This window comes from Centruroides vittatus, unplaced genomic scaffold, assembly GCF_030686945.1.
Source record: "Centruroides vittatus isolate TY-2023 unplaced genomic scaffold, ASM3068694v2 scaffold_2520, whole genome shotgun sequence".
Lineage (NCBI taxonomy): Eukaryota > Metazoa > Arthropoda > Arachnida > Scorpiones > Buthidae > Centruroides > Centruroides vittatus.
This window is the reverse complement of record NW_027122689.1, coordinates 1892901-1911880: the sequence shown is the minus strand read 5'-3', so window position 1 is coordinate 1911880 and position 18980 is coordinate 1892901. Positions and strand designations below refer to the sequence as shown.

General features: G+C 32.1%; 1 protein-coding gene across 1 annotated transcript; it reads left to right on the top strand.

Annotated features, from left to right (window-relative positions):
• Window positions 1-814: 814 nt before the first annotated feature.
• Window positions 815-13776, top strand: LOC136987532 (uncharacterized). Its single transcript, XM_067285278.1, has 7 exons — window positions 815-997; window positions 3305-3488; window positions 5004-5194; window positions 5266-5475; window positions 5554-5832; window positions 10992-11096; window positions 11176-13776. The coding sequence occupies exons 1-7, from the start codon at window positions 859-861 to the stop codon at window positions 12225-12227; spliced, it is 2160 nt and encodes a 719-aa protein (XP_067141379.1). The 5' UTR covers window positions 815-858; the 3' UTR covers window positions 12228-13776.
• The last annotated feature ends 5204 nt before the right edge of the window (window positions 13777-18980 follow it).

Sequence of the window (18980 nt, the reverse complement as noted above, 5' to 3'; positions counted from 1 at the left end):
TCAGTTATTGTGATATAAGAACAAAAGAAAACCACTAATAATATTAATTATGTTTTCTTTAACTCTTTCTGCCCTATGTACACTAAGAGAGCCTTTTTTAAAGCGGACCCATTATAGGTTCGGCCAGGTCCACAGGGGAGGCTGGATGACGAGATATGGGGCCCGATATATCCGAACGAACAACTTCCCGAAAAATTACTGGGATTTTTCGACCGGTCCGGATTCGATCCCGGATCCCCTACCAGAGGTTTTTTTTTTTTTTTTTTTTTTTTTTTTTTTTTTGTAACTCTTTCCGCCCAGTGGGCACTAAGAGGGCCTCTTATAGCAAGCCCATTATGGGTTCGGCCAGGCCCACAATGGGGCGGCCGGGTGGTGAGGGACGGGGACCGACATATCCGGACGGACCACCCCCCGAAAAATTCCTGGGGATTTCTCGACCCGTCCGGATTCGATCCCGGGTCCCCCAGGGCGGTAGGCTGCTAACCTTGACCGCCGGTCCGGATTCGATCCCGGATCCCCTACAGAGGTAAGCTGCTCGCTTAACCGTTCGATCATCCGACCATAATAACAATAATATATATGGCATTCGGAAACGTAGCGCAAGTAAACGACACGACGATCTTCCCCGTCCAACAGGTTCCGGCGCTACTATGCTAATGTCAACCAGAATGTCACGTGATAGCTTTTTTATTAATAGAGATTTACACGATTATAACGTATGCATTTTTAAAAAATTATATTAGAGCGAAAAGTATAATAATTAAACTCAAATTTCAAATTTAAACTAATCGAAAAGTTAGCCAAAAGATTTTTTTACTTAAAACATTTCTGCCACCAGGGGGCATTTAGTTTGGAAATATGGCGCTCATTTTAAAAAAGTGTTATTTTAGAGAGTTATTGAATAAGGATAAAAGAGAATGGAAACCAAATTTCACCAAATTCGATTGTATTTTATTGTTGTTTTCTATAGGGACGTATTTAGCCGACATCAGTACAGGTAAAATAACTTTACGCAATCAAATAGTTTCGTATATTTTGACGTTTGACGTTTATTTTTTAAATGATTGATGCTAACTTACTTTGATGTGTATTTGGATAATGAATAACGTAAAGAACCGAGAAGAAGGAACTTGTTACCTGTCTTTAGTACTTTATTGACAGGTATCTATATGTTGTTATAGTACCTACTTGTCAAGGTGTTACTTTGGCTCAATTCAAGCTTTGAATGAGACAGTTGGAACCTTACCAGAGCTGTATATCATACCCACAGGAGCAAAAAAGTCAAAGGAACCATACCTTTTCATGTGATCTTTTATGAGATATAGGCCCCCAAAATTAATCTATGTGAAATTTGCCTATGCTGCCTATTCCTCATTCAAGGTGTCAATCAAGGCAAATGACTGCAAACCTTGACGATGCTTTGTGGATAGTCGTGCACTGAAGCGTCTGCGTGGTGGCCCGCCCCACACTCCCTAAAACTATGACATCGAGTACTCCACCGACGGTGAGTGGGCTACTCGAAGCCGATGTAGTCGCTTTGGCTAAATAGTTAAATGCGATAGTCTTGGCAGAGCGACGTGAATCTCGATTGCATGTGACCTGGAAGTAGGTCGATTTTGGGGGCTGTATCTTGCCAAGAGTCACGTATATAGGTATGGTTCCTTTGAATTTTTTGCTCCTGTGGGTATGGTCTATGGCTTTGATAATGACTCTGTTGTCTCTTTCCAAAGAGTAATTGCATCTGATTATGTTGTTGTTTGTCTATTTTAGGGAGTCACTATAATGTCATTCACAGCCAGAATCTTACCTATATTACTGATATATATACAGGGTGGGCCAGCAAAAACGAAACGGCAGAGTGTTCGTGTTCGTCCAAGCAAATCGCTCGAACAGGTCAATTTTATTCTCGAGGGGACATCTTATGCAATAAAGTTTTTGCGAATCTGAATATTAACTAAACAAACATTTTTTTTCGAAATAAATGTTTGTTTAGTTAATACAAAATAAATGAGTTTTTAAAATTTTTTGTTGTCTGTTGTATTCAGAATCGCAAAAACTTTATTGCAAAAGATGTCCCCTCGAGAATAAAATCGACTTGTCCGAGCGATTTGCTTGGACAAACAGGAACACTCTGCTGTTTCGTTTTCGTTGGCCCACCCTGTATATAAGTACATCAACATAACTTCCATGAAGCTAAACTTATTGGACACCCTGTACATGGGGAAAAATATATATATAAATATTCTTTTACAGGTGTGTTGAATATGGAGGAATAAATTTCAGTTATTTTGATGTAGACTTTCAGTTGGTTTGAAGTGGCCAGAAAGTCTAACAGATTGTCAACTGAATGGAAGTAGTTCTTCCATTCAGTTGACAATCATGTCTAGTTTTGAATTCTTTTGGAGTATTTGATCAGATTTACAATTATATCCACACTCTTATGCTCTTTTGGAGCTGTTGATTCTAATTTCTAAAAAGATTACAAATCCTGTTTTCAATCATTTTAAATATATTTCACATTTACAGTTCCAAATCTTGTAATCACTAATAAAAGATTCAAAAATTCTTAATGCTGTTGATTGACATGCATTTTCATAGTTAAAATTATGATATAACCATGCTAAATTACTCTTATTTCTAAACTATTCTTCTTCAAAATATTTGGTGGGGTGTATTTTAAATTTCATTTATGTTCTTTTCTATCACATTATGTCATGTGACTTACATAAATTGTCAGCACAGGCCATAGATAATTTATTAAATTGCAATGTTTTTTTGGAGTGTCTATTCATTATCAAAAATTTTTATAAACAAATTTGAATGTACTAAAGAACAATGCTGTTTAATATGATAATTTGTAAAAAAATATTAACTTTTAGGTGAAATATAAGTTAAATCGATTTAAATACACTGTAAAAGTTGTATTTAGAGATTTAATTGATCACAAAAGAGCCTACTCTATTGGAAAAATCATTAACAATCACACTCTCCCAGCACTTGCAAACTGTCAAAGTTTATTCCTGGTGCCCCAAATACAAATATACATTCAAATTCTGGAAAAGTTTGAATTTGTGAATATATTTGAAAACTAAATTTCCTTTCAGAATTGTATCTGTCTTTTTGAGGAAAGACTGACAGTCTGAAAAGACTAGAAAATTTGTGATTTGTTAGTGATTACTCTAATGAAATAAACTTTTTTAAACTTGTGATTTTTGTAAGAAGTTGGACTGGTTCTGAATTTATCAATTTAATTGCTGTTATTTTTGAAATTTAAATTAATACATTTTTATTTTTTTACTTACAGATATCATTCTTATTATTCAGTATTTCAAAAATCATTATACGATTTGGGGGATTTGTACCTTGATGTTGGTGATTGTGCCGTCGATAATTGTACAGATATTTAGTTTACGATGGTATATACTGGATGGTATAAGGAGCAAAGTTTGTTGGATGGTTCATATTTTTAATTTAGGAATATTTGAAAGGCAAGTATCTAGAATTTACTAACAAGTTTGTTTATTAGTATTCCAATTCATTAAAAAAAATTTAAAAATTTCATAAAGGTAATAGATATGATTTTAATACAGAAAATTTTGGGATTTGTAATAAAATATGCATACAATAAAAATAATTAAAAAAAACACTAAAGAAAACAAGGTCTTCAGAATTCATTGTTGTTTTACTCTATCAGATCAGATAATAGTTTAGTGTAGTCTGCTGAGGGCTATGGCTGAATTGGCTTTTTATTGGAGTTCTCATCTGCCTCAATATGCAAAAAACATGATAAATTATCTCTGGTGACAGTACAATTGTAAAAATGCATTATTAAAAAAAAGCCAGGATGACAATTACAACTAAAATTTATAAGTTTGCACCCATAGATCAGGAAACTGAAGACACTGTTTTTTAGTGTTTCTTCAGAACTTCTAAATTTTTATTATAATTCTCATTTTTGCTTTTAATAATATTTTATAATTAATGGAGCTTACATATTACACTATACCATTATTGATGCACTTTTGTTTATTTCTGGTTTTGGTTTGTTTTATTAATTTTTGTATATCTATAATTTTTGGATAATTTTAAAATTTAAAAAAGTTTGAATGAAGTGATATTCTTTTTAATGTATTTGTTCTAAAGCATTTCAAAAATTGCCCAGTGAAGATGTTTCTGATTAAATTTTTATCAGAATTTGTCTTTGTTCCCGAATTTAGTGTTTTTTTCCTAATAATTTTGAATATGATGCCAAGTAGAAATGTTTTTCTGTTGAAATAATGTTTTCACAATTTTATACACTATTTTAAACAATATAAGTCTATAGAACTGGATTATATTTGGGCTATAACTATACAGTCTTATGTTGTGCATATAATGCAGGCTTTGGATGCATTATATATATATATATAGTATCTATGTATGTGTATATACACATATATATAATGGATATTCATATGGCTGGCTGAGTGTCATGGTGGAATTATGACTGTAAAATTTCCCAGTTGACATAGTGATATTTATGGTTATTTATTAATTCTAAATTGCTTGTAAAGTGAGAATGAATGGATGTCCAGATAGTGTAAATAACATATAAATGACAACATGTCTGCATAGTTCTGCAGGAATTGTAGATTTCAGCCATACTCTGACCAATATTTTCTTTCAGAATATTCTAAATATATTTATTTTAATTTAATTTAACTTCTAATTTAATTACAAAATACCAGCCTGTTCACTCTTTAGGCCAATTTACTAGTTTAATTAGTCTTTGTATAGCTCAAAAATAATCTAATTCTATGTTTTGTATGAAATTTAGATTTTGGTTTCATTACAAGTAACAATTTAAACATTTTTCTCTGATGAAACCATGTTTCATATTTTCTTTCTTGCACAGACACACTGTAGTGATGAACTTAAACACTAGGCAAATTTTTCATCTTTTATTCAGTTAGTCTGTGCAAAAAAGAATTTAAACATTTTTCAATATTCATTTTTGAATACAGGTATATGAAGTTATTAAGATGTGGTTTAAAAGCTCAAAAAACTCAAAATTTAGGAGATTTTCAACATTTTTATGAAGCTCAGAGTGACGTTTGTATGTTACGATTATTTGAATCGTTCATGGAATCAGCTCCTCAGTTAGTTTTACAATTGTATATAATGTTCAGTACAGAAAAATGGAATATGTGGACAGGTAATTAAAATAATTAGAATTAATGATTACATTTTAAATTATTATTTTTATTATTACTATTTTTTTTCCAGTTATTTCAGCTGGAATATCATTGATTTCATTAAGTTGGGGTATATCTGCATACAGCAAATCTATGCGAATTGTTCGTTTAGATAAACAGAAATTATCTTTATGTGGAATGTTCTTGCAGATTATCTGGAGAAGTGGTACTGTATCTTGCAGAATTATATCAATGGTTCTTTTTGCTTCTGTATTTGGATCATGGCTACTCTTAATTATGAGTAAGAATAATTTATAAATATATAAAATGGCAGTGGCAATTAAGTGAGTTTAATTCACTAATTTATGTTTTTGAATAGGTTTACATTGGCTCGTAATGACAGTTTGGGTTATATACCAAAACACAGATTTTTGTACAACCTGGTGGGAAGAAAGACTTTATAATTGTATTGTAGGAGAAATATATTGTTTCTGCTTTTTCAATCTTAAAGAAGGTCATTCGCGTTATAGATCGACAATATTTTACAGCATTACTTTTATAGAAAATGTTGCATTTTTATTAAGTTATTATTTGATAAAGAATAATGGATTTCAAGATGATTTAATTGTTGGATTTGTGATTTTTGCATTTATAATAGGTAAGAATGCATTATATTATTTATGGTGTCCAAAAAGTTACTGTGCAGTGAGAAATTTGCGTAATCTCTTCTGAAATCTGGACCTCATTCCTTGGATTTTTATCTTGTACATAAAACATCACTTTTATTAAAATTTAAACCTTTAGCATTGCACAATAACTTTTTGTACATCCTGTAAATTTAATTATAGCATTATTTTGTTGTTTTTTTTTAAAGACTTATAATTTACACTTTACATTAATCTATGACATTAAAACAGATTTTAATTAAATTAGAAAAATACAAAAGGAAAAACAGTTTAGAATCTGATTCTGCAAGAAAACATAGTGTAAAAATTACTATTAATTCAACAAGAAACAGGTTTGTGCAAAAATCAACAAAGTACAGTAATACCTGTTTCATCAATAATCCGTCCAAAAACAATTGGTGAAATCCGAAACTGACGCAATTATTTCCATATGAATCAATGTAAATCCAATTAATTCATTCTAGACACTCCAAAATACATACCAAAAACACATTTTATAAAGAATAAATATTGTGTTTAATACTAAAAATAATAAGAAATTAATATAAAATAAATATAAAAAAAGTAATATAGAGAATAAATAAACATATAACATAGCATTTAACATGGCATTCGAAGCACTATGCTCTGGAAACTTTCTTTGGTCCCATGATGGAGCTGAAAGGAAAGCAATGGAATTGTTTAGCTAGACATGCGGGGTAATACTCACACAATGAAAAATAACACCACACTGAGTGGGAAAACACATGGATTGCTCTATGTTTTCGCAAAATTAGCAGGCAGTTATGTGAACGTGCCGACAAAATCCGAGGCAACTGACAAAAACCAAGACAAATTTTTCACAAAAAAATCGACGAAAACTGAAGTCAACAAAAACCAAGGTATTACTGTAAATTCTTTAACAATGCATAACTAATAATTTTAAAGACATAAAATACTTTATATTTTACATTTTGTTAGTGAAGAAGTTTAGAAAAGATCAGATGAATCTTATTACAATTTTATATTGTCTGATATACATGGTCTGATAAAATATATAGCAACTTAAAGACTGCTGTGTATTTGAGCAATAGATTTAAAAATTTCAAGGAAGAGAAAATCAACCTACTCCTAATGCTGAGTCAAATTTCAATGTTATTCTATTAGGCGTCAGCTTATTATAGCATACTAAAAGAGTCTGTGATTGCACAAAATGGCTGATTTCAAGGTGTAGCATACATGCATTAAATTTTGTTTTAATTTAGGAAAAACAAATCAGAAACAATGACAAAAAGGAAGAAATTGCCATCTTGGTGAGGCAAAATGAGAGGATAACAATACAAAACATGAAAGAAATGACTAATGTTTTTTTATGGTCAAGTCATTCTTGATGGCCAGGAGAATTATTGTAAAATTTGTTATTTACTTATTAAGTCATGAAGAGAGACATCAATACTTGGAAATTGTCTTGTCCAGGATCTGCTTGAAGAAGACAGTAATTTTCTGAAATCATAATGGATTTCAGAAAATTATTGTCCCAAATCAGCTTTTGTCACTTAATAATTTGAAAGTGACAAAAGCTGGATCAAAACTAAATGGTAATCCAATAAATGGAGAAAATCAAATGAACTTTATACAAAAAGAAAAGCATGCACAAGTCATTCAGATGTAAAAGTTATGCTTACTATTTTCAGTTACTGTAGATTAGTGTATTACAAATGTGTCAATTGGAACAAATATCAATGCTGAGTTCTGTGTTTTGCAGTGTCTAAGAGAGCAAGTTTGAAAAAAGGATCTGATATGTAGAAGAGAAAAACTTGGCATTTACAACATGACAATGTAAGAACACATACAACCACGCTAATACAGAAATTTTTGGCAAAAAATTCTGTACACTCGTTCCTCAACCACCTTATTTCTTGGATTTGTCACTGGCAGACTTTCTTTTTCCATGACTCGTGAGCATTAAAAGGAAAATATTTTGAGACTAGAGGCAATTGTAATGAAATTGTAAGACATACTTAGGTCTGTTCTTTAATTTAATTAGCATATGAGAAGCTTCTTAGAACTGGAAAAAGTATTTCCAGAAGTGTGTTACAGTAGGGAGAGTTGTTATGAGGATGATAATGTTTAAATTGGGTAAAGATGATATTAAATTATTTGTTTTATAAAGTCACAGTATTTTCTTTTATCAACCTTATAAAATCTTCATTTTTATAAAATTTAATACATTAAATTTTTTATGATGAATATATATATATACAGTCAAGCCTGTTTTTATGCGGGGGGATAGCATCCCAAAGCCTGATGTATTGATACTAATCCAAACTCTCACTGTAATTAATTGGGCTATAATTATTGATTGTAGCATAATAATACAGTAGAACATCAATTATTCAAAACAATTTGGGACTGGGGTTGTTCGGATAACTGATCATTTGCAAAAAATATATTAAACACAACAAACTGTACTGTCTATATTTTGTATCATGTCTTACAAAATACATACATACATACATACCTTACATAAAGTAGTACATTAAAGTAGGCCTACAGTTTAAGTTGGCAGGGATAAGGTGCTGCAGCACCATTATCCCTGCCAACTTTTTTGATAAAATGAAAGAATTACTTGAAAATATTGATTCACTAGATAAATATTAGGAGAACTTAAAGACATTAGAGATTTCAGTTTGCACAAATAGCAATAAAGTTTTTTAAATGTTCACTTTTAAAAGTTAATATAAAATGCATTTCATATTTTTGTTGTCTTATAAATTAAAGGAATTATCATAGATTGCTATTCTTGTAAAATCTTGTTATATTTTATGAATTACTTCATCTTTAGTTGTCTAATTAAGGAATATATGAACTTTGTATAAACAGAAATTAAATCAAACAAACACTTCTTGTTGATGAATTTAATTTATTCATTTTATAAACAACTCCTTTACAAACCTAATTTTTGATTAAAGCCAGACAATCTGATGAATTATTGGGACTATGGTGGTAATAAGGGTGCGACTATGCAGACGCAAATTTAGTAGCGAGCGATATAAGTTCTTGCAACGGAAAGCATGCACAAGCAAGAAGCGAGAAATATCACTGGCGAGAGTGAATTTCTGGTTCTCGCACATATCAGACAGGTTTTGATATTTATCACTTGTCGCCACATATTCTCGCTCGCTTGCGTCTGCATAGTTGCACTCTATGACTAAGTTAATATTTAGATACAAAGTAATTGATTTGGGTAAGGCAGTTAAGTTGCCATCTTGTGATAATTTAATTTAATCTTTTTATTTCTTTCTTCTGTTTATTTTTTACAGTATAAAAGCTAAATCAAGAAATTACACAAAGGAAATGTTTGAAACTGAATATTATTATTCTGATTTATTTAAATTTTTGATTTTAGAAAATATATTAAACAATATTACAATATTTTGCATTTTCAGCATACCAAGGATTTGTATATATTATTCTTAATACATTCTATTTTTAAATAGAATGTATTAAGAACATTTTTAAATGTAACCATAAATAATTTTTATTCATAACCATGTACTGTACAGTAGGACTCTGCCATATGTGACCAATATGTTCCAAGACTCCTCACATAAATGGAAATTTGTGTAAAATGGAGAACTATTAAGTATTTTCTTTACTAAAGTAACCAGATGTCCAGATTAATTGGGACAGACCTGGTTTTTGACTCTGTCTTGACTTGGAAAAATGTTCCAGTTTTGTCCTGGTTTTGAATAAAATCACCTAGATTATCCCATTTTTATTTATAAGTAAATAATTAATATTAAAATATCAAATAGATTTAATTTTTAAAAAGTTGCTTCAAAGAATTCTCCTTTAACGTTTACTATAGGCCTATATAGAATATTCCATTCTAGTAAATTACCACAATGTTACTTATGTAGAGATGCAGCTAAGCATAGTGCTTTTACCTAAATTCTACACTAAGCACTAACTGTTTTGTGGGAAAATCCTTACTCATCTCTTTGAATTGCAGTATGGACTCCAGATTTACTGGATGAGATATTTAGTTTGCACAGTTACATTCATGATAGAAAATGATTGTGCAAGCTGACATATCTTGCTGATATTTGTTCATTGCGAGGCAACGGAACATGAATATTTCAGGTTTATGACAAGGGAAAGGCATATTTGGCTCTTAAGCCAAACAAACTCTTGAAAGGCTCTTTCTTTTCCAGCTTTGCATATTTGTTTTTTTTTTTTTTTTTTGTAAATTCAGGAGGGAATTATGATGACATTTTGAGAATTGTTGTGGAGCACATACAAGCATTGTGATGACACTACAAATATCTCCCAGAAAGTATGATGAACAGTAAGTGGATAAGAAATCTCTTTGTTGTGACTGTGGAGTCACTTCCCATGGATCTCGGGGATCCAACTGCAACTTACTGCAGTTGGATCCCTGAAAAGTCTGTTTGAACAAATGACAACAATCTCTTTTTTTGGTTCAGAAGTTATTTCTGATATCCCAAGCTCTGACACAACTATTAAGTTTCAGCTCGTGTCCTATTTGATTGAGTTGGCATTTTCAGCATTGGTGAACAAAAAATCAAAGAAACAAAATCAAATTATTGATGTGAAAGCTCATCTACACTTTCAATTCACTGACTTGAAACCAGACATTGCTACTTTGGTGTCTGACAAAAAGCCCCATTGTCTTTCACCTTGAACTGAGGTATGAACAGCTTATTTAGCATATTTTTTAATGTTTTTTTCATTATATTTTGCATTCATTGCTTGCATAAATTGTAAATAGATTAAATTTACAAATATTAAACATAAATTACAATCCATGATTTCTTACATGGCATTATCATTGAGTTACTTCAAATGATGTAATAGATTTGAGAGCAGGGTTAAGCTGAAAATAGTGTTGGCTAATGTATTTTTATCACTCTATCACAGTGCTAATGCTATAAGTTATATTAATAATACTTTATATAATATTCTGTAAGAGAAATTTTGAAGAAATTGGATTATTAAAAAAATTGTTTTTTTAATGTTTAAGTGTGTTCATTTAATACAGAATTATGTAATTCATTAAGAATTATTTATATTTTAGAATTTAAAAAAAAAATAAATTTTTACAATACTTTGTTACAATGTTATCCAGGTGTTCTTAGTATGCTGTTATATTATCGTTTCTTTCATCCTTCTGGTCCAATTACTTTCAATAATACAGAATCTGAAAATGGTGAAATTATTTCAGCAAAAGTAAGTAGGAGTAATTAAGAGGTTTTAACATTTAAATATATAATGAATGTATTTTGTAAGTTATTTTTAAATTATTTAGGAAGTATCCATAGGAATGGAGAATTTTCTAGAAAATGTTGATGATTGCTTTTCCAAGAAAAGTATATCAGAAACAAATAATCGCTTGTCATCTTCGATCCTGTGTAAAAATGTAACTCTCAGAGAGGACAAAATTTTATCTTATTCTCATAAATTTCAAAAAGATACAAATTCCATTTCAAATATATACAACTGTTATCAAGAAAATCATCAGTCTCATTCACAGAACTGTAGTGTATTAACAATACATCAAGATCCTTCCCTAGAAGATTCATTAATTATGAATATGCACCTGAAAAAGCAATTAGCCAGTCATCATAAGTTGGTCAACTATAATTTTCGAACGCAAGCATCTTTCAGAAATCTGTACGATTCTCAAATTCACTGCTCCTGTCTGGTGTTGATGGATAATGATCATTCATCTAACGAATTAAAGGTGAGACCATTTCATGTGGGGAGAGATTTCTGTTATTCTCTACCCAATTTAAATTTAAGTTTGGATTATCAAAACGAGGAATCCTATTTTGTTTCTCCGTCCGATGCTTATTCGAATCGCACTTGGTCTCTCTGCAATCTTTACAAAAGCGAGTTGGCAAATTGTTCCATTGATGAATTAAATAATTCCATATTAACAAAGAATGAAACAAGTAATAAGAGGTCGGCTAATAAAGAAAAATGTAAATGTAATTTTCTCCTTCCCACCAGTGTCAGCTGTAGGTGTTCTCGAAAGTTTAAAAAATGTATTGAAGATGAGATTTTGAAATCGGAATACAAAACTTGCAAAGATATAAATAATACATTAAATAACATTAACAATTCAACGCCATTAAAAGGTAACAATTGTAATATTTTTAATTCTGAACAAAATAATAATAATAGTAGAAAATCAAAGATTACTGAGGAGCAAGAAGCCAAAAATAAATTTAATTTAAAAATAGCAGATAATCCTGTTCAGAACTTTCATTCCTCGGAGATATTTCAAAAAGTCGAATCTAATTCTTCAATTCCCACATTGTCAAAAGTGTGCATTGTTTGGAACGATGCTAATTTACACTAAAAACAAATTCCCTAAGAGTAGTTTTAAGTCTTCCAAGTTACAAATCATTTAACTGAATGGCTGTAGTCATGTGAAAAATATATGTTAATTACATATAAAAGAGAAAAATAATTAAGATAGTGATAAATTTTGAGATGTTTATTAATTTGTAACTGACCAAACTTCAATGTTCCAACACATGAAAGTTGGCAAGAGATTGTCTGAGTAAGTTTTGGAAAAATTGAATGTTAAGTAAAATGAATTGGTATAAATGGATGTAGTAAATTTTGTTGGTTAGGTGGCTATGTGTTGATAGGTTTTCTGCTGAATTTAAATCCAGTTTGAGTTATTTGGTTTTTGTGGGTAGTTTGAATTGGAGTTTGCTTTCCGTCCCTCCGATTAACTCGTCAAAGCCAAATCTGTCCACGTTAAGAAAAATTATAGTCTGTACACTATTTAGTTGGATTCAATTTTTGTGATACATCAAGATTATTTTGGATGATTTTATAACTTTACTAGGGTTTTATTTATCTGTATTTGTGTAAATAATTTTTATATGAACTTTTTAAAGTTATTGATGTTATAATGTTTTTATAATTGTAGATTTTTATATTGGTGTGATTTTTGAAGGACCAAATTCTTCATATAATTTACATTTTATTCTTTTATGTATTTTTATATTGCTAAATCCATTTTAAAATTTTCAAAGGCATTCTACTTCAAAAAATGTATCCCTAATCTGTATGTGTCTAATCCAATTTTATTTCTTCACAAAACTCTAAATTAAATTTTTAACAAATATTCCAGTTTTGTTTAAAAATTATGATTTTTCTAATTGTTACATAAAACTGTAATCATTAATTAAATGTATAGATTTGGCCAGTATAAAGAGAGTGAGGAGATGGATGATTGTTGGATGTCGACTTTTAAACCGACAATTTTATATCTAGGATTAAAAGAACGTCAAAAATAATCGATAAAATACAGCACTGTGCTATATTTTATTGATTAATAACAGACTTTGTTGTCGCAATAATGTAAGAAACACAAACAGGGAACAAAACAGGAAGTGAAATATGATTTTTAGAAAAATTATGCCTCATTTCCTGCTTTATTCTTTTAACTGTAGATATCATTAAGTCAGATATTAACTATTATTATCCCTATCTCTTCATGATATCCAATTTTATGCTCTTTAAAAATATGTACTGTATATTGTTAACTTCTAATCTCCTTAGATGTTCTTTCTCTGCTTGATTTCTCCTCTTTTATGTCAGTTTAACATTGTTTTCTTTTTTAACTTATTAACTGGCTATATAGCCTAATGTGTTGGTGCCCACATTACTAAATCTATTTTGTAGTCACGTAGGCACCATAGATACAACCTTACCTCTGAGTTAACATCTCTTGGAATATTCTGTTCACAAATTATAGTCTTACTGGAGGATTGTAATTAACCTGTTGACTGTTTTTAAGTCTATTGTCTAATCTCCCCTTCTTACAACATATTGTATTTAGCTTTTGTTAGTTTTCTCACTCATTTTTTGTCTGCCTATTGATAATTTTTTTTTTTTTTTTTGAAAACTTTGATACAAATACTAAGTAATTATATGGTGCAGAATTATATGCCAGTGTAATTTTTTAAAATCTTTTGAATTATTTAGAGTAGATGGATAAAATTTTACATAGTTATTTAACGTTATTTTCTAATGACACAAACAAATTATCATTCTAATCAATTAATCCAAACATAAATTATCAAAAATAGTCATTTCAGTATTTATATAGATCAACAATTAATTTTCCACTGTGCTTGGTTCTAAAGCCTTGCATGATCAGCCAAGATCAAGTAATAATAACCAATGGTACATCAGAAGACTATATGTTCTATATGTTTCTAAAGCATCATGGGCTGCTAGAAATTTAAATTAAGCATACACTGAGTGCCCAATTTATTATGACCATCTACTCAATACATTGTTGGGCCACCTTTTGCTTGCAATACTACTGAAATTTTCTTTGGCATGGACTCTACAAGATGTTGGTAAGTGGCTGGAAGAATCTGACACCATATTTGATAAATTGCATTTTCCTGTTCATTAAGAATGGATTGTTCTGGATCTAGCTGTCTGTTGCCTTTTCAACCTCATTTCACAAATGCTCAATTAGATTGAGATCCAGTCATTGTGGAGGTCAACTAAGCAAGGTAAAGTCTCTGTCATGCTCTTTGGACAATTTGAGCTTTATGGCAAGGAGCATTGTCCTACTGGAAGTATCAATCTCCAGTGGGGTAGGCTATTAACATAACTGGATGTACTTGGTCAGTGACAATATTCAAATATCTTTGGGCATTCAGACATTGTTCCATACAAATCAAAGGACCCAAACACTGCCAGGAAAACATCCCCCAAATTATAATATTGCCTCCATCAGCTTGAAGTGTTGTGGCAATTCATGTAGGGTTCATGCTTTCATGCTGTTTTCTCCATATTTGCACTCTGCCATCTACGTGGTCCAATTGAAAATGTGATTCTTCAGACCACATTACCCTTTTCCAGTCATTTACTGTCCAATCTTTGTGATCATGCGTGAATTGGAGTCATTTGATCTTGTTATCTGCAGACAACAAAGGCTTTCAAACAGGCCTTCGGCTTCCAAACTCAAGATAATGTAACGTGCAGCGAACGGTTCATTCAGAGGCCATCAGAGATGTTCCCCAACTAAGATCAGCTGTAATCTGACACACTGTTTCTCTTCTGTTGGACTGGACTAGTCTGGAAACTCTCCTTTCAGCTTGAGCATCTAGCAGTTGAGGACAACCATATGCCTTACATTGAGACCCACTTCTTTCTTTGGTAATCCACTCTTTGTACACATGAACAACAGCCACTCTCAAACACTTCACAGTGTTGCTGATACTCAGTCTACTGCTTTTAGCATCCACAATCATTCTATGTCAGGGGTGGGCAAGCAAGAGTTCAGTGGGAATGTAGTGCAAAATGTAGGTTTTGCAAAATGCATGGGAGCCACAGTTCTGTACCATCGTGGTGGATAGTATGGTAACGCATGCGATTTTATTATATAATATAAATATAATATAAAACAAAATTGAAAACCAATATTGAATTTTTTTAATAAACATATTTTCACAAAATTATAATAATAAAATTGTAAAAATAATAATAAAAAAACAGAAATTAACACTTTCGGCAAGAGCCGCACGTATCTCAAAAAGAGCCGCATTTGCTCATGTCTGTTCTATGTTCAACGTCTGTTAAATTATGTCTTTTACCCATATCTTCATATGCAATTCTTTACAACTGTCTGTACAATCATCCAGCAATTCCTTTTTTTATACCAGTCTTGCCTTCTGGTAACAATAGAGTACCATCATAGCTGATTTGCATAAACTTTGCAGGTGGTCACAATAAATTGGCCACTCAGTGTTTATTAAACTATCAGATATTTGTTTGATGTATGAAATACTATACCTGATATAAACGATTATAGTGTTAAAACTAATAAGAATACAGCTACCTTATAATTAAGAATATAGTGTCTTTTAATTGCTTTTAAATCATTAAATTTCAAAACAATTAATGATTTAAAAACAATATTTGTGCAGTTATTTATGAAGTGCAATATAGTAAGTACTTTTACTATATTACACTTTAAATTTATATAATTTTATATATTTTTGTAACAAATGTAAATAAAATTTTTTAGTATATACATCCGAGATTTTCCCATAGTCATAATTGACAACAAATAGGTTGACTGTCATATGTTGTAAACAAATTACATACATAGTTTGTTCCATCAGTGAAAAGTTGATGTCCATATGTCCATATTTGTCAATCTGCTTTGCAGATGTATAACATATACATATATATATATATAAATCATTCTGAGAGAGGCAGAAAGGTGAAGAAAGAACTAGAAGACCATAACAGGCTTCTACCAAACACGCATACATTGAAATTATCATCAAAAACAGCTTTATATTTTTGTATTGTACACACCATATTTAAAATATCTTAGGAGCAAATGCTACATTAATGTGAATAATTGTGTTATTTGAGAATATTTTGTGTGTAATGTATTAGCAAATTAATATTACTGTAATATTCTATTGTTTATTATTATTATTTTTATACATTCTGTTGTATTATTGTGGTAGGCATTGTTTATGTAGTGGTTTATTGACATATTGTGATAAATCATTGTATAAATGATTATTTGAACTTGTAAAAGTATAATGTATTGTTTTTAAAACTCATTTGTTACACTTTTTTGTTATAAATGTATTGGAAACAATTGAACAGTCTAATTAAAGATAGGATTAAGTAAAATCTTAAAGTGTCTTTGTGATGTTTGAAGGTTATGAATATCGGCCGAACGGTCACGTGCCGAGACATCGGACGGGATTCAAAACCGGACGCCCACTTCTATGCCGCCGAGAGAGGAATCTGTGTTTGAATCCCATTTGGATGCTTTTAAATTTCTATTGTTGTCTGTAGTCTGCACCATTCATACATGCACAATCTGGAGACGGGTAAACTACTCCCAAACACAAACACACCACAGATGTGGGCCTTCACAGAAATGTTGCCAATGTGGAAGCATCAAAGAGTTACTGGCGTGCGACCCATACTAATAATACGGATCGAGTCGGTCCTTTATTTTTAACTATTCCGACGGGCTCGTTTGGTGCACGCTTGCTAAGTTGGGCAAAATCACCAGAGTGCTATACGTTCTAGGTCAAAATTCAATTCGAATCCCCATAATTTATCACTTGACGTGTGGGTTGTATGTTTTCCATTTTTTGGCCAAGCCAACCCACTCAATCGCAGGTCGGTGTAGTCCAGGGTTGTCCAACCTTTTTTTTCAATGGGCCAAATTATAAATTTACATATATTCAGTGGCCCACAAAGGTACCTTATATAAATATATATTTTTAAAAAGTTCAAAATGTGAATATCAAATTTTAATAACAAATATATATAATTACAAAAAATATTGTGTTGCTTCTTGACAGTAAAAAAAAAGAAATAATTCAATGCGATTTTTGACATTGCATTCCTTTTATAATAATGTCAATATCTGCTATCATGTTTTTTTTTTATAACTCTGCCCTATGGGCACTAAGAGGACCTCTTTTTGCAAGCCCGTTATGGATTCGGCCAGACCCACGACAGGGCAGCCGGGCGGCGAGGGACGGGGCCCAACACATCCGAACGGACCATCCTCCAAAAAATTCCCAGGGATTATTCGACCCGTCCGGATTCAATCACGGGTCCCCAGAGCCGTAGGCTGCCACCTCGACCTCTCGGCCATCCGGCCTTTCCGCTTTTACGGTACTAGTCTTAATTGTAAGAATGTTAGTTAAATGGGAATCACTCAACGTATATCTTTCGGCAGTTTCGATGCTTTTCGTGCACTAAAGAATTGTTCACGACAGTATGTACTACCCCACATGCATAACAATTTTCTAGCACCAATTACGTCATTACGACATCAAAGTGTGTCCGGTGAAACGAGGATAATTTTTACGACATACTTTACCAAAATAAATGAAAATGCACCTAAAAATTTAGGGTGCAGTGAGCCGCGGGTTGGACATTCCCGGCGTAGTCGGTCATTCGGCCTTAAGGTAGCCTACCGGTAGCATGTGTCGACACGGTTGATCCGAAGAACAACGGGTCATATAGTTCGTGCATTTCTTTTAGATTCTGCCCTTTGAACGCTAAAAGGACCTCTCTTTACATGCCCATCATCCCGGAACGAAGCGCGGCACTCGAAGCAAAACCAGCATTGTAATCAAGATTAAAAACAGTAACTACAGGAAATACCAAATTTTATGCCAATGTAAGGAAGTGGACGACGTGGAGCGGATACGTGTCCACTACGCGATGTCGCGTCGCGTGGCGCGCATGGCAAAATCGACTAAGCATCGCGACATTTTCGTCGAGCCACGCGATCTATCGCTATCGAATGAGACAATGACGACAGCGAGGCATCACGGAAAGGACGATTTTCGAATTCGATTGGACGAGAGCGCAAAATACGTTCTCGCTTTGCCATTTTCGCATTCGGCATCAAGGTCAAAGCATTTTACCGATTTACAATGATTTTTTTCAGGATTTTTTGATAAATTAACGACGTCTGTAACAAAAAAAAACGAACACGTAACACTTAAAATAAACGACTGTTCTTTGGCGTGGGTTGTAAAACGTGCATCGGTAACACCACGTGAGCCCCCGGTCATACGTCATCGAGTGACAAATCCTTCCCCTTTCATCTTTCCGCCGCGCGTCAAACCGGTTACGTGACGTCGATCCGATCGCAATAATGTTTACTCACGAAGTTACGTCACAACACCTTTCACACCGGCCGACACGAAGGTTAGGTAAAAGTCGCCGCTATTGGTTAATCGGTGTTTGCGTTGCAACGGCCAGGTTTCTAGAAGGAGAGAAGAGGAAAGTCACGAACAGGAAATTCATTTTTCGGCGATGACGCAACAATATAGTCACGATATTCGAGTCACGTGCGTGAGAATTTGTTTTTATTTGAGTTGTGTTTTTGGATGGTTTTCGGAGGGAAAATGCGCAGACTTTTGTGAAAATGTTCGTAAAAAAGCAATTTTTGGAGCAAATAAAATTTAAAAAAGGACATTTTTCTAAAAAATTATTTTTAAAAACGCAATTTTTATGGTTAAGTCTTCCAAAAAAATGTATTTTTAAAATATTAAATTCACGACTGGCATCATCTTAG